Genomic DNA, 12,960 nt, shown 5'->3' on the forward strand with positions numbered 1-12,960 from the left:
CTTAATTAGTTGTACCTTGGTCATTAGTGGATTGAAACTAAAGGGGGCCGGGGAATAACCTCTTGTGGGTCGATCCATTTGCGGACGTGGGTTCGAAGTCGATCGCCGTCAGTCTTTGAGTACATAAAGCTTAGATGAATGTTTAATATTACCCCTTCACAGTCAAGTTGGCATAAACCAACCTTTTGTAGATTAATCACGAACCAACTTTGGTCACCTCCCCTTGCACAAACTCGGGCGGCGTGGTAAACGTTTTATTTAATCACAAACAAAACGATTACATCGCAATCGATCACCTCGCAACTCGATCACGTCGTCGAGGGCGTCGTTGTGTGCCTCTGGGACCGCCCTGGAGGCCGCTGCAAAACCCAGATGCAGTTGGGATTTTCGCCTCCACGACAACTGCCGATTATGGCATCGATTTGTGGTTAGTCTGTTTCGTTGCTACTTTATCACATCCGGTTCCGTCGTCTCGAGACTTTTATCGAGGAACAGTGAGAGAGGAGGAGAGAGTAGTGTGGTGTGTGTGTGTGTGTGTGTGTGTCGTGTGTGTGTGTGTGTGTGTGTGTGTGTGTGTGTGTGTGTGTGTGTGTGGTGTGTGTTGTGTGTGTGTGTGTGTGTGTGTGTGTGTGGTGTGTGTGTGTGGTGGTTGTGTGTGTGTGTGTGTGTGTGTGTGTGTGTGGTGTGTGACCCCGACGAGCTAATACCGGTTATTAGTGCTAATACAACCAGTTATTAATTATAGTACTATAATAATTTATGCCAATTAAGTAACTGAAACTTTTGGTAGTTAAATAACTTTGAAATTTTGTTTATTATTAAACTTGTCATATATAAAAATTGACAACTAATGGGACTTGCATATTAACGTTGGACTTTTTGGTTTTGTTTTTAATTAATTTTATTTACTATCGTAAATTTATTTATTATTTATGCGTTGATTTGTGCGTAGTGTTTTAAAACCTCGGCGTGAAGGTGTTCGGATGAATTGTATTCTTTATACTATTTAATTTAATTCTGATTTTGAATTAATCGCTGAGTTATACAAACATCCCGTGACGTGACGTCGTTGGATCGGTTTCGTTTTATTAGCAAAAAAACGCTAATAGAAACAAAAGCATTAACACCGTCCGGGGTTTAGCATTATACGCGAAATTTTATGCTAATTAACGTATCGGGGATTGTGCGTGTGTGAGGTCGTGGTGGTAGTCTGTGTTCGTGTAGTGTTCTGTGTGTGTGCGTGGCCGTGGCGTGGTGTCGTGTGTGTGAAAAACAGGATTGTGCGGATTGTGTCAAGACACACCGACAATATAAGGTCATTAACAACGAATACTAAACTTGGTACTTATGTAAATGAAACATTATCATTAATACCTGCATGAAGAAGAAAAGTATCGTTGAAAACGAACGTTAGAAATAACACGGCACTTTAGTCCAAGAAATTTAAGATAAGTTTCACAGATTTTTCAGAATGTAAACTCAACCGCCTTTGGACGCCTTCGGGACAAACTTACACAACACAATACTACAAGAGTGAAGAGTTGCCAAATTAACAGAGGTGTTTTGATGTCATAAATAATTTCATTTTCCGACGGTTTTTAAGATTATTAAAGAAATAACAGTTGGTGTAGGTATTTTTGTAGTTTTAGTTGTTATACATCTAGTCTATGCTGAATAGTCTTTGTTGGAGACAACAGGTTTTTCGGCCTGCGTTCCACACGAAATCCCCAACTCTACAGTTTATTTTCATTATCGCTTTTATATGTCTACTTTATGATTATACAACTGGGCGAGGATAGCTTTAGTTCAAGCCGTTCAGCGTTGCCGAGTAAAGTTTTATTACACCTTAATTACGTAACTTTTGATAAATAAGCCCCAATCCCTTCCTCCCTAAAACAATATCTATAATTTGTTTGTTCGAAACCGAAAGTCTTATAGTTGAAAATTAAGGTTTGGAGTGTGTTATTATGTAAGAAATTCGAACATTTGACCCTTCTACTGACCGTTAGACGAGAAGGCGTTCGGCGCGGGGAGGGAGCGGAGGCCGACTGTAATACTTGACATTCGCATCTCAGTTAAGGTATTTATGTGTGGCCGTCCCAGGCAATGTCAAACAAAAATAGACTAAAGTTAATTGTACGTTTCAGAACGGAACAGTCTTATAATTTGAACAAAGCCGCATTTAAGTCTCTTTCCTAACTATATTCATGTTTGAAACTTTCGAGACATTGGACCAGTATTAATGTTCCGTACTCTGCCTCATTCAATGCAGTGTCGTTGGGGGGAACTGAAAGGCTATTACCGTACTGGTTACTTTGCAGCCCGGACATTTCCCCCAAAACACATTTAGACGCTATCGCAACACAGAAGTACCTTTCAAATCCCATCATTTTTAAGACCTTCCAAATCAAATTTAAGACCTTTCTTATTTTTTGGGTCATATTTAAGACCTTTTTAAGGCCTTAAATTCAGATTATCAAATGTAAGGCTTTTTAAGACCCCGTGGGAACCCTGTTAGATACACAGACACACACCTGTGGAAGGAGCCGTCCACCATGTCCCTGGCTCGCTTCTTGGATGTAGCGATCATAGAGCCCAGGGCCAGACCCTCTGCATCCAGGATCCTGTGTTTCTTACCTGAGGAGCACAGAAGCCAAAACTATTAACAAAGACAAGTTACACAAAACAAAAAGCTAAATACATTTTACTGGCTGCATTTTGAAAGTATTTTGAACGTATAACCTGGTTTTCAGTTGATTTTCCCTGAGATAGGATGTGTGTAGATTGGAAATTATCAGTTTAACACTTGCAACATAAATGCTCCTCATACTCACTTATGCTTTCTACAGGGACAACCTGGAAGTCCTCTTCATTGGCCTCAACTGACGTCCCAGCAGACGTCCCCCCAGCCCCTCTAGTGACCTGCTTCATCTTGTTGATCTCCCTGAAAACAAGCAGCAAAATATTCATTTAACTATTTGTATATTTGTCAATAGTATGAATGTAACTGGATTTGGAACAGAAAACAGCATAAACAGAAAATTAGGTTTTACTTTTCATCATCACTGCTGTCATCTGAGTCGCTGTCAGTGTTGTTTTCAGCTTCTTTTGAAGGTCCCGCCTCCTCCGCCTCCTCTGGCTTAGCAGTCTTCTCTTCCTCTGCAACATTTTCATCTTCAGCTTTCCTCTTTTTGCCTTTTCCAAAAGAAGAACCATAATGGTTATTATACTGCCTGTACCAGATTTATAGAGCTGCTATCCTTTTTAGTACAGATATTTTACATTTTGTTTTACTGAGTCATGAAAGGACGTTGTAGAAAAAACGACTTTTGATGAACAAATCATTTCATGAGAAACAGAGGAGACTCTTACTTGTTTCTTTTTTCTGAAGCCACTCAGTCTGTCGGAGCTCGCTTTCGGCGTCTCCTTCCAGGTTAATCTCAGAGAATATGCCCTACAGTGCAAAAAGATGGAAGGGTCACAGGTCACACAATAATCCACTTATTTGCAGATCAGTAATGATGTGAACAAATAGGCAGCTGAGAAATCATTTTATAACATGAACATTGTGAATATATCAAATGACAAACCTTGCTGAACCACAGGTTGGTTTCTCGCTCCTTCTTCTCATCCTTTCCCTCCAGTTCAACCAGCAAGGCACTATCCTGCCCTTCTACCTCCTTTTCTTCATCAAACTTTACTCTGGAAACAGACACAAACAGGCTAAAGTAAAGAACTATTTTTAAAGAAATAATTACATGGTTTTTTTCTGAGAAAGTAGCACAATATTATCGATACATGACCGGAAAAACATTTATAATAGTGGTCTGTCTTGGTTCATGCGATATGACTTTACTTACTTCTTCTTCTTTGGTGCCAGCTCTCTCTGCTTCTGCTCCACCTCTTCCATGTCCTCATCATCTAAGTCAGAGGCGAGGGAAATCTCATCTGCATCGTCACCCTCCATATCAGACAGGTGGAGGTCGTCGTCTTCATCTCCCAGGGTGTCCGCCAGCTGCATGTCCCCTTTGGATATATCTGCCAGGGTCTGATGGAGAGACGTGAATGGCAAAGGAATTAGTTTTTTTGAGTCTTCCCCACCACCAAACACTTTGGAAGGAGACATTAGAGATGGGACAACAGTATCTGCAGCAAAACTAAAGACTGTGCTTCCACAGGATGCATTTAAGAAGCGGCTCCACATAAAACTACACGGCATGTCTATTTTTGGCAGAGTGTTGCACATATTAGATCAAGCCGAGAAATATTGCGATGCAAAAATTGTCCGTGCTATGAAGCTCCCTTGGAGACGCACAGGCCCCTCACATTTGAAGATCAAAGTCTAAAGACATTGAGTGTAGTCGCGGAATAGGTTTTTTTGTTAAATGTCCAGTGTACTCGGTAACGGTGCTGTAGCAAGTTTATACAAGTGTGGGAAAATGTCCTCAGCCTGTGTGTGTGTGTGTGTGTGTGTGTGTGTGTGTGTGTGTGTGTGTGTCTTATATTCACCTTTTGCTTCTTGATGGTGCTGATGGAGAACATGGAAAAGTCGTGGGAATCTGCGATGGAGACGCCGGGCAGGTCCATCTTCAGCTCCACCCTCTCCCTCAGCTTCCTCCGCTCCTTCAGCAGCTTCCTCTTCTTACTGATGAAGCATAAGAGTAAGAAAATCTCAGATTTCTAAACAGAATGTTCCAAATGTAATTAGCTTTCAGTGAAACTGAATCAAAAAATGAATTTGTATTCAATTATATCCAGAGTAAAAATAAAAATGTTGTTTTTCAAAACGTGTTGTACCGTTTGAGCTCAGCCACCTCCTCAGCTTTCATTTCTGCCAGTTTAGTCTCCATTTCTTCCTCATCTTCCTCTTCCTCCTCATCCTCATCGTCCTCACCCTCCTTCTCCTCCTTCTCCCCGGGTTGCTTCTTCTTCTTCTCCTTCTTCTTCTTCTGTTTCTCTTCTACTTCATCAAAATCGGGTTTTTCTTCATCAGAACTTAGGCTAAAAAAACAGCAAAAAGGAAGGTGTTTTTATATATATGCAATAACACAGTCTGGTGAAGACATGAGAATATTTCTGCAGCTTTTTGTAAATACGCTGTAAAGACTTTACTTTATATCCGGGTCAAGCGGTTTGGAATCTCCCTTCAGTTTTTTGGCCAGATATTTCCTCAGTGTGGTCCTCCAGGTAAGCAGCAGGCGGAGCTCTTTGCGTCCTAAAACTTTGATGTCACGCAGACACTCTTTTATCTCAATACTCGTGGACGGGTGAGACTCCAGGTCTGGGTTTTCAAAGGTGATCTGAGAGAAGAAGACAGAATGTGAACTGAAATTCCTGAGAGCTTTTTCTTAACGTAGTCAGTCATTTTATTATTATTGCATTTTAGACTGTCATTTCAAATAGTCCAGTACAGGATCATTTATAACTTTTGCTTTTTGAAATGTATTTTCAACAGGATTTTCTGTGAAATGGCAGAACATGTTAAATATTAAATTATAGCAGTTTACTCACCTCATTGGCTTTGCTTAGGAAGTCTATGGCGTTATCGGCTTTCAGGAAGTTTGTCACTGTGAAAGTGTGGTAGAGTGTCAGATCACCATCGTCGTATCCCTCCGCCTGGAACAAAATCAAATATTATCATATCGACAAAATAGCAAATAATGTTTAAACACTGATTAAACTTGGATTGAAATGATATATCAATGTTTATCTGATATTCCTATGTCTTGTTGAGTGTACATACCTTTGCCTTCTTGACAGGAATCAGATCCCTGACAGTTTTGGCCTGCTCCTCCACCTCTTTGAACGCATGTTTGGGGTCAAAAAACCTGGCGTCAATTTTGTCCGGGGCAAGATAACCTGTTAAGAAAAGACAATGTTTAGTTCAGGTGAAATCTACAAAAGTGGCTAAGAAATAAGCGTCTGACAAGCTTTTTTCTGTCAGTCAGCTGCCACTGACCCTGACAGATGACAAAGATCTCAGCGGACTCGTTCCTGGACGCCTGCGGCTTGGTGGCCTGAACCTTCTTGAAGAACTGCTGGAAGATCCAGAGCAGCGGCTGGTAGTCTTTGGAGCGGAAGACCTTGGTGACGAAGGTGCCACCTTTGGTCAGAAACTCACAGGCCAACTTCATGGCCATGAGGGTCAAATGAGCTGCAGGTGAAGCGGAGAACAAAGTGAGATAATGGGACATTTAAGTTTGAAAGTGATCCTTTACTTCTCACCGGTATACTATTGGGCAAACTTTTACTTTTTGGTGGCACATACCCTGTGTGAAGGCATCATGTTGCCAGTTGGCGCCAACATTCGGGGCGCCGTCATTCAACACAACGTCGACCTTCCAAGTCTGCAGTTCCTTTTTGATAGCCTGTATGTGGGACAGAAAGTATTGCACTCAATACATCAATGTTGTGTCTCCAGTGTCTTGTATTTTGACAGGAGTTTTAAATTGTTTATTGTGTTATCAGTGTTAGCAGCCTGCACACTGATGTTAGTCTGCAGCTGCCTCACCTGTCTGCATTTGTCAGTGGTGATGTCTTCCTGCAGTGTAACAACGTTGGGGATGGACTTAATGGGCACCAGGTCCACACCTGAGAGGAAAAGAACAACACATTTTATTACTTTTATCACATTATTTCCATATACAATACCAATTAATTAGATTAAAATCAGACATCAAAAAAGCCAGCCCAAGACAGAATCATTTATTAGGGCTTCATAAAATGTATACATTTTTAAATTCCAAGTGTCTATTGAGCTTTTAAAATGACCTTTTAATGTTTGTTGTCAAATATTAGGACGTACTCTCGATAAATATATAAAAACCAACATTTGAATAAAATCGAATAAAGTCTAATTTTAAAAATATAATAATATAAATATTATTGGTGTAGCCTAATTTTATTCTATAACTGTATATAATTAATGGATTAACCTAAATGAAAAGAGACATGCAAAAAGAAAGTTCATGAATGTCAGCATTTTCAATAATTCGGTACAGCCCTACAAATCATAAATCAGAAAATGGTGACATAATACTCACCAATAATGATACTTGATATAGGCATAAACTTTGACGCCACCTGCAACCTGCAAGAAGAATACACTCACAATCATGAGTTTTACAAACAATAATCCACAAAAAACATTTCACTAATCTGTCACACTAGGCCGAGCATACACTACATCATAGCACCTTATTATTATTATTAATGATTGGCACATGGTTAACGTCTCTCCAAAGATAATAAAATACTGAATTAAAAGGTTATGGTTGTTTGAGGAGCATATTTTTGCTGTCAGGAAGAAACCGTATATAGGGTGGATCAAATTCATAAAGAAAGAAAAACGTCTGTACAATTTTTGTAATTAAGTTTAGCACGTTCAAATGCTTTAAGGCTGACACTCTACAAAGTCTGCAGACTCAAGACATAGTACAGATGTGTAGGTCTACCTTTATTTCCCCCCCAAACGGAGAATTGATCAACAATCAATAATGGAAAAATATACATTGATAATATTGGACTGATAAGCTGAACTGATAGTGGTATTAGGTTATAATAATTAAATATTGTCAATACTTATTTTCTCCCCCATTTTGGACTGGGAAAACCTGATTAAGGGTTAAACTACCAAGTTGAATATTAAATAAAATAGAAAGACTTTATGTATGACAGGACACGATTCGCTGTCCCATAATGCTGTTTAATGCGTGTCCCTTTGAATCTCTAGTTTGGGGACCATTGCTTTAAACCCTGAACATGTTAGTAGAATAATATATTTTGTTCCATCTCTGATAGTGTTGACAGGCTCACCATCCTCCAGGAGCAGCACACAGGTCCACCACAGCTCTGGCTTTCTGAAGAAACTGGAATTTACGGTTGAGCTGAATTAGCTTGAAAGAAGATCGAGAGCGGTAACCTGAAAAAGACAAAACCAAATGTTATCAGAGAGCTGGCACTATTACAATATAATCCAGCGTACACTCTTCTTAGTGTTAGCAAGTTAGCTACCACCCATGCTAATATCTACTTCAATGCTTACAGTCTAAAACGTGCTATATTTTCTAACACTGGAAATGTACCTGTTTCTTTTGCCAGATGGTAAAATTTATCCTTTCGGGTTTTTCCGACTTTGAGTTTCTTCCCCATGTTTGTTGCAGTGTGTTTAACACTATTACTCTAACACAGAAATACCACAGTATAAGCACTCAAACGTCCATGAAAACAACACGTGCGGAGTTCTCGGCGCAGAGAATCCACGTCACACCGCTGATCGTATTTCTTCTTCTATTGATTTGTTTCAGGATGATTGCAGGACGTGGGCGCCACCTGCTGTCTACACCGCAAAATGCAAGAACCTTTTTCTTTGGACCATGGTTTGGACATGTGCTAAAGAGGAAATTCATAGTTTGATATGGACAGATAAAACATGAACTGATAACAAATATCCTTCATTGTTGATAATTATTTATATATATTCACTGTTTTGCATATTTCGTTTAACTTCTACTGCTGATATGTATAGCTTTATTTTTGTTTGGTTATTTTTTCTTTTTTTTTTCTTTTAGGTGCAATGTCTTATCTTCATGCTGCTGTGACATAAAATTGGGATCAATAAAGTGTATCTTATCTTTATCTTATCATATTCATGATTACATTTAGTCAAAATATAAATACAGAGGAAACAGACATTGTAAAAACAAAACAAAAATTTATCAGAAGAAGAAGATAAGAAGAAGAAGACCCTTGATTAATCCCCAAGGGGAATGTCAGTTCACCTTTGTATTATATTTACAGTCTATCGCTGCAACATAAACTCAGATAAGGGTTCTGGAAACTTGGTCTGCACGACCAGAACCAACTAAAGTTTAATGTATAAAATCAGGTGTAGTGCTGTAATTTCACACCCTGACCAAGCATCTGAGTTGTTAATATCTGACCAACAAACACAGTTGAAACCCTACAATGTAAACTCTACGAGGCCACTTTCTGAACAAATAACCCAATCATTTGTATTTTCATTCTTTATATATTTATTTCATTTATTTGTGTATCACAGCCGCATGAATGTTGGGAGGCAACACCCTTCAGTGAAGATCACAGCTGTCAGAAAGGCCTGTTTCTGGATCGTGTGTTGATCAGTCCCAGGACAGAGAAGGCGCTGGCTGCTGCCGTCACCAAACTGATGGCCCCAATGGCCCGCGTAGCCTGAGGAGACAAAGAGGACAAGAGGAGGTGGACTGTGATCTTCAATATATTAAAGAACAAGAATGTTTATAATGTTCAATATGTTACACCTGTCTGTAACACAGAATGAACAGCAGATTTATTTTGAGAATGAAGTGCTTTGATCATTTTCACACATAAAAATCAAATAACAAACCTTCAACCCTCTGCCTAAATTAAACTTGTTCAGATAGGCCCAATTTTTTTATTTAGGAGCATTGATTTAGCGTTGCCAAATCTATGGGTAGAATTAAAAAGGCTTATTTCATATACAAAGTAAAATTGTTTCCCCTTTATATGTCACAATCTGCAAAGATTAGTAGATGTTTATGGTGAGGATTACTTTAAAGAAATGTCCCTTATTCTCTTCTAAAAAGTGTAATTCACACTTAGAACTATGGCCGTGGTGACATGCCATCGGTCACTGTGGTCTGCCGAGTGGAAGGTTAGTATTTTGCCCTGATGACACATGAGACAAAGACAAAATAAACAGTGAGAGACCTGCTCGGAAACCCCCTCCCCGTAGCGCAGAAGGGTCACAAAGTGCTCGCAGTTGCTCCCCAGCAGGTCGTAAGACACTTCCTGGCCAATGAGGACTTGTGCTCGCTGAATGATCTCAGAGACGGGCAGGGGTGTGTGGTTGTGGTCGTACTTGTTGTTTACACGGTACGAGTCACTACCCACCACCTCCTTCAGCAGCTGCATGCGCACCACTGCCTTCCTGCTGAAGACGGACTTCACACTGGACATGGCAGCTGCCTGGTTCTCGTCTAGAGAGGAAAAGGATAGCATCAGTGTGATAACAAGATTTTAGACATAACAAGTATTACCAAAAGTGAACATTGTAGTATCCGGAATATTGCAGGTATTGACAATATACTGTAATATACTATTGACAAAATATAGACTAACAGTTGAAGTGGGGTTGCACAACAAACAGACCCGAAAGTCCAAAGGCCAGGATCCAAAATGGGACGGAAACAACATAATTTCATCAAACTTGAACCAGTCTTAAAGACTTTAGTGGCTCCTACATAAGAAAACGATACCAAGAACCTTGAAATGGAGCAAAGACTTGACAAAGATTTACAAAACAAGCCATAAGTCCTATGAGATAAGATAAGATATTATTTAATTGATCCTTACTTACATTTTATCTTCCTCAACTGTGGTTGTCTATGCACCATACTACAGTATACAACAAGGCAACATGCTCAGACGTGTAAACCTACTTGCTTATAAACCTGATTCTGACTATGATGGTGAATTTAAAAAAAGCTACCCAATGTGCAGAATTGGTACTTTTACTTTTGGTAACATTTTGAATATAAGACTTTCCCTTTACAGAGTATTTCTCCACTGAAGCATTAAATACTTATTACTTTCACCTCTGAGAATAAAACCCAAGTTTCAATGGGCTTTAAACCAAACCACAAAGGTGAAAAGAGTATTTAGACTTTTCCACGTAAGTAAAAGTCACAACACAGAACTCAACACTCATCTCATGTCCTACTGACCGACGGGAGTCAGGTTGATGATGTAACCGTCTCCCAGGTAGAGAGCCCAGTGCTGATAGGCTGGTCTGAAGATCTCAATGAGGTCACCGGGCTGAGGGTCACTGGAGGGGTCAGGAAGGTCAGGGTCATTAGAGGCCATCTGCACACAGAAGGAGAGACACAACACATATAGATATAGCTATTTCACATATTATTAACTTTCTTGAAAGATAAGCACAGTGTGTCTGTTGAAAGAAAATAATACGGTTATAAAATAAGGAGGTTTAGAAGAAGGAGCAATTGGTATTTGTGAATTATTAAAAGTTAAAACATTATAAAAGATTTCCCATTTTAATCATAATCATCTAATGCAGTAGGACAGAGCATATAAACAATTATTTAAATGAACATTTATCTTCTTTCCAATCAGGCCTTTGCTACCCCAACAGTAACTATTTATTAAAATGATAAACATGTTAAAACATATGGAAAGATTTAGCTGTAAATAGACTCTTGAAATGACTTGGATGTTTCTCCTGTTGGAGCATGTGCATTCATGGTTAATTATCACATATTCGGCCAGCATAATAACAACCACTGGCATATTTCAGGTCACACTAACAGCCTTCAGTAAACTTACAGTTGTGTTTTGTTGTTGTTTATCCATCCCACATCATGCTTCCACAATTTCTGAAAAGAAAAGAAAACACAAATAGGAGAGACATACAACAAAACACACCAATAGATAACTGAAAGTGAATCGGACGACTAAGAAATTGTATTTGTGTTTTTTTATTTTCTGCCTGAGTTTGTGTTAAGACTGGAGTTAAAAGGTCAAATACATTCCCAGGGAAAGAGAATGCTAGATAGGATGGTACAATGTAAAGAAGCTCCCATACATTCACACACAGACAATACACACATAAGCTCTTGTGTCACCTGTGCGGCCACAATAGCATCAACACAATGAGGAAGCTGACAGAAGAATAGTTTGAGCCCAGGTTATTTCACATAGCAGTACTTATCCATAACACATTTACGTTTCCTATCACTTTCTCAATGTTTCATAGTTTCACTGCCTTGGATCACCTGATATGACTATTAACATTTTCTTGTAATTCCACATAGAGAAGAGTTTAGTTTGGATCAAAACTAAACGTTGATGGGATGAAATCTATATCCACCCAGGAGAGCAATTAGTACATGCATCTCATCATTAATGTATGATGTGTAGCCATGCTGAGAAAAAGTCTCATATTATTTTACCAAGCCAAAACTCTCAAATGAAAATATAAAGTTGAACTCTGTATGGAGATTATATCATTTTTGTTGTAACACATATGCCGTAATGCTCTGAAAACATTTGTTGTTACCATAAATAAAACACATTTTGTAGAAAAAGAATACAAAATACAAAAATACATTTAAAGTTGCTTGTTGTATTGATATGGCATAGGGATTTTACTGAATGTATGTGAGAGGCTCAAACAGTCAACACAGAGCAAATGCAAAGAGGATTAATACTTACTCAAACACCAGCAGCTTTTTCTTCCTCACCATTTTAGTTCTCCATCATAAATCTGCACATAACCATAAAAAATACAGAAAAGAAAAAGAAGAACGGAAAGAGATCGATTCCAAGTTTCGTAGTGATAAAAGATTGCCAATTATCCCAAAGCCAAACCAGATGCTGGAGGTCCTGTTGGAGGTATTTCAGTATCTGACTGATGACAGTTCGCCACAGTCGCTAAGGACACACACATGAACACACACTCACACGCACGCACGCACGCACGCACGCACGCACGCACGCACGCACGCACGCACACACAGACCTCCTCCCCCACTCTATTCCTCCTCCTACTGCACCTCAGTTAATCATTATAAGCCCCGCCCCCTTCGGGTGCATCACACACTGATGCTTTCAGGACTCTCAGTCTTGACCTCTATTGAACATGCTGTGTATGCAGGGATCTGAAGGACTTTTAATAAAGTCAGCAGCTGCATCTCTTTGCAGACATGCGTTGTCATGGATGGAGCAACAGGTTGGACCACAACGCAGTGAAATGAGGGGCACAGGTTTGAATTACACAAAGCAAGCTGTATTAAACTAAAGCCCATAATATTCAAATGAAAACACAGAGGGACCAGGCAGAGTCATACAAATCAGAGTTTAAGAAAACAAGAAAACAAACTAGGAACAAACCGACAACATCATATCTTTTTCATTGTGCAG

At 39.3% G+C, this 12,960-nt stretch overlaps 2 protein-coding genes across 2 annotated transcripts in view; both read right to left on the reverse strand.

Annotated features, from left to right (window-relative positions):
* ftsj3 (FtsJ RNA 2'-O-methyltransferase 3) overlaps positions 1-8,254 on the reverse strand; it is a 15,324-nt gene extending 7,070 nt beyond the window's left edge. Inside the window, 18 exon segments of the mRNA XM_010773726.1 lie at positions 2,535-2,637; positions 2,835-2,944; positions 3,054-3,195; positions 3,373-3,454; positions 3,591-3,702; positions 3,861-4,048; positions 4,510-4,645; positions 4,798-4,898; positions 4,900-4,957; positions 5,113-5,300; positions 5,512-5,616; positions 5,744-5,859; positions 5,960-6,154; positions 6,269-6,368; positions 6,512-6,591; positions 7,044-7,090; positions 7,816-7,921; positions 8,085-8,254. Of these exon segments, the coding sequence (XP_010772028.1) occupies positions 2,535-2,637; positions 2,835-2,944; positions 3,054-3,195; positions 3,373-3,454; positions 3,591-3,702; positions 3,861-4,048; positions 4,510-4,645; positions 4,798-4,898; positions 4,900-4,957; positions 5,113-5,300; positions 5,512-5,616; positions 5,744-5,859; positions 5,960-6,154; positions 6,269-6,368; positions 6,512-6,591; positions 7,044-7,090; positions 7,816-7,921; positions 8,085-8,151 (2,036 nt within the window). The 5' untranslated portion in view covers positions 8,152-8,254.
* Positions 8,255-9,095: 841 nt separating this feature from the next.
* On the reverse strand, positions 9,096-12,294 carry plaat1 (phospholipase A and acyltransferase 1). The gene is made up of 5 exons (XM_010773727.1): positions 12,253-12,294; positions 11,365-11,414; positions 10,746-10,884; positions 9,730-9,998; positions 9,096-9,210 (listed from the first exon to the last, which is right to left on the reverse strand). Exons 2-5 carry the CDS (start codon positions 11,389-11,391, stop codon positions 9,109-9,111), a joined length of 537 nt encoding a protein of 178 aa, XP_010772029.1. The 5' UTR covers positions 11,392-11,414; positions 12,253-12,294; the 3' UTR covers positions 9,096-9,108.
* Between the last annotated feature and the right edge of the window lie 666 nt (positions 12,295-12,960).

Source organism: Notothenia coriiceps, unplaced genomic scaffold (genome assembly GCF_000735185.1).
Source record: "Notothenia coriiceps isolate Sejong01 unplaced genomic scaffold, NC01 NC01_scaffold00012901, whole genome shotgun sequence".
Taxonomy (NCBI): domain Eukaryota; kingdom Metazoa; phylum Chordata; class Actinopteri; order Perciformes; family Nototheniidae; genus Notothenia; species Notothenia coriiceps.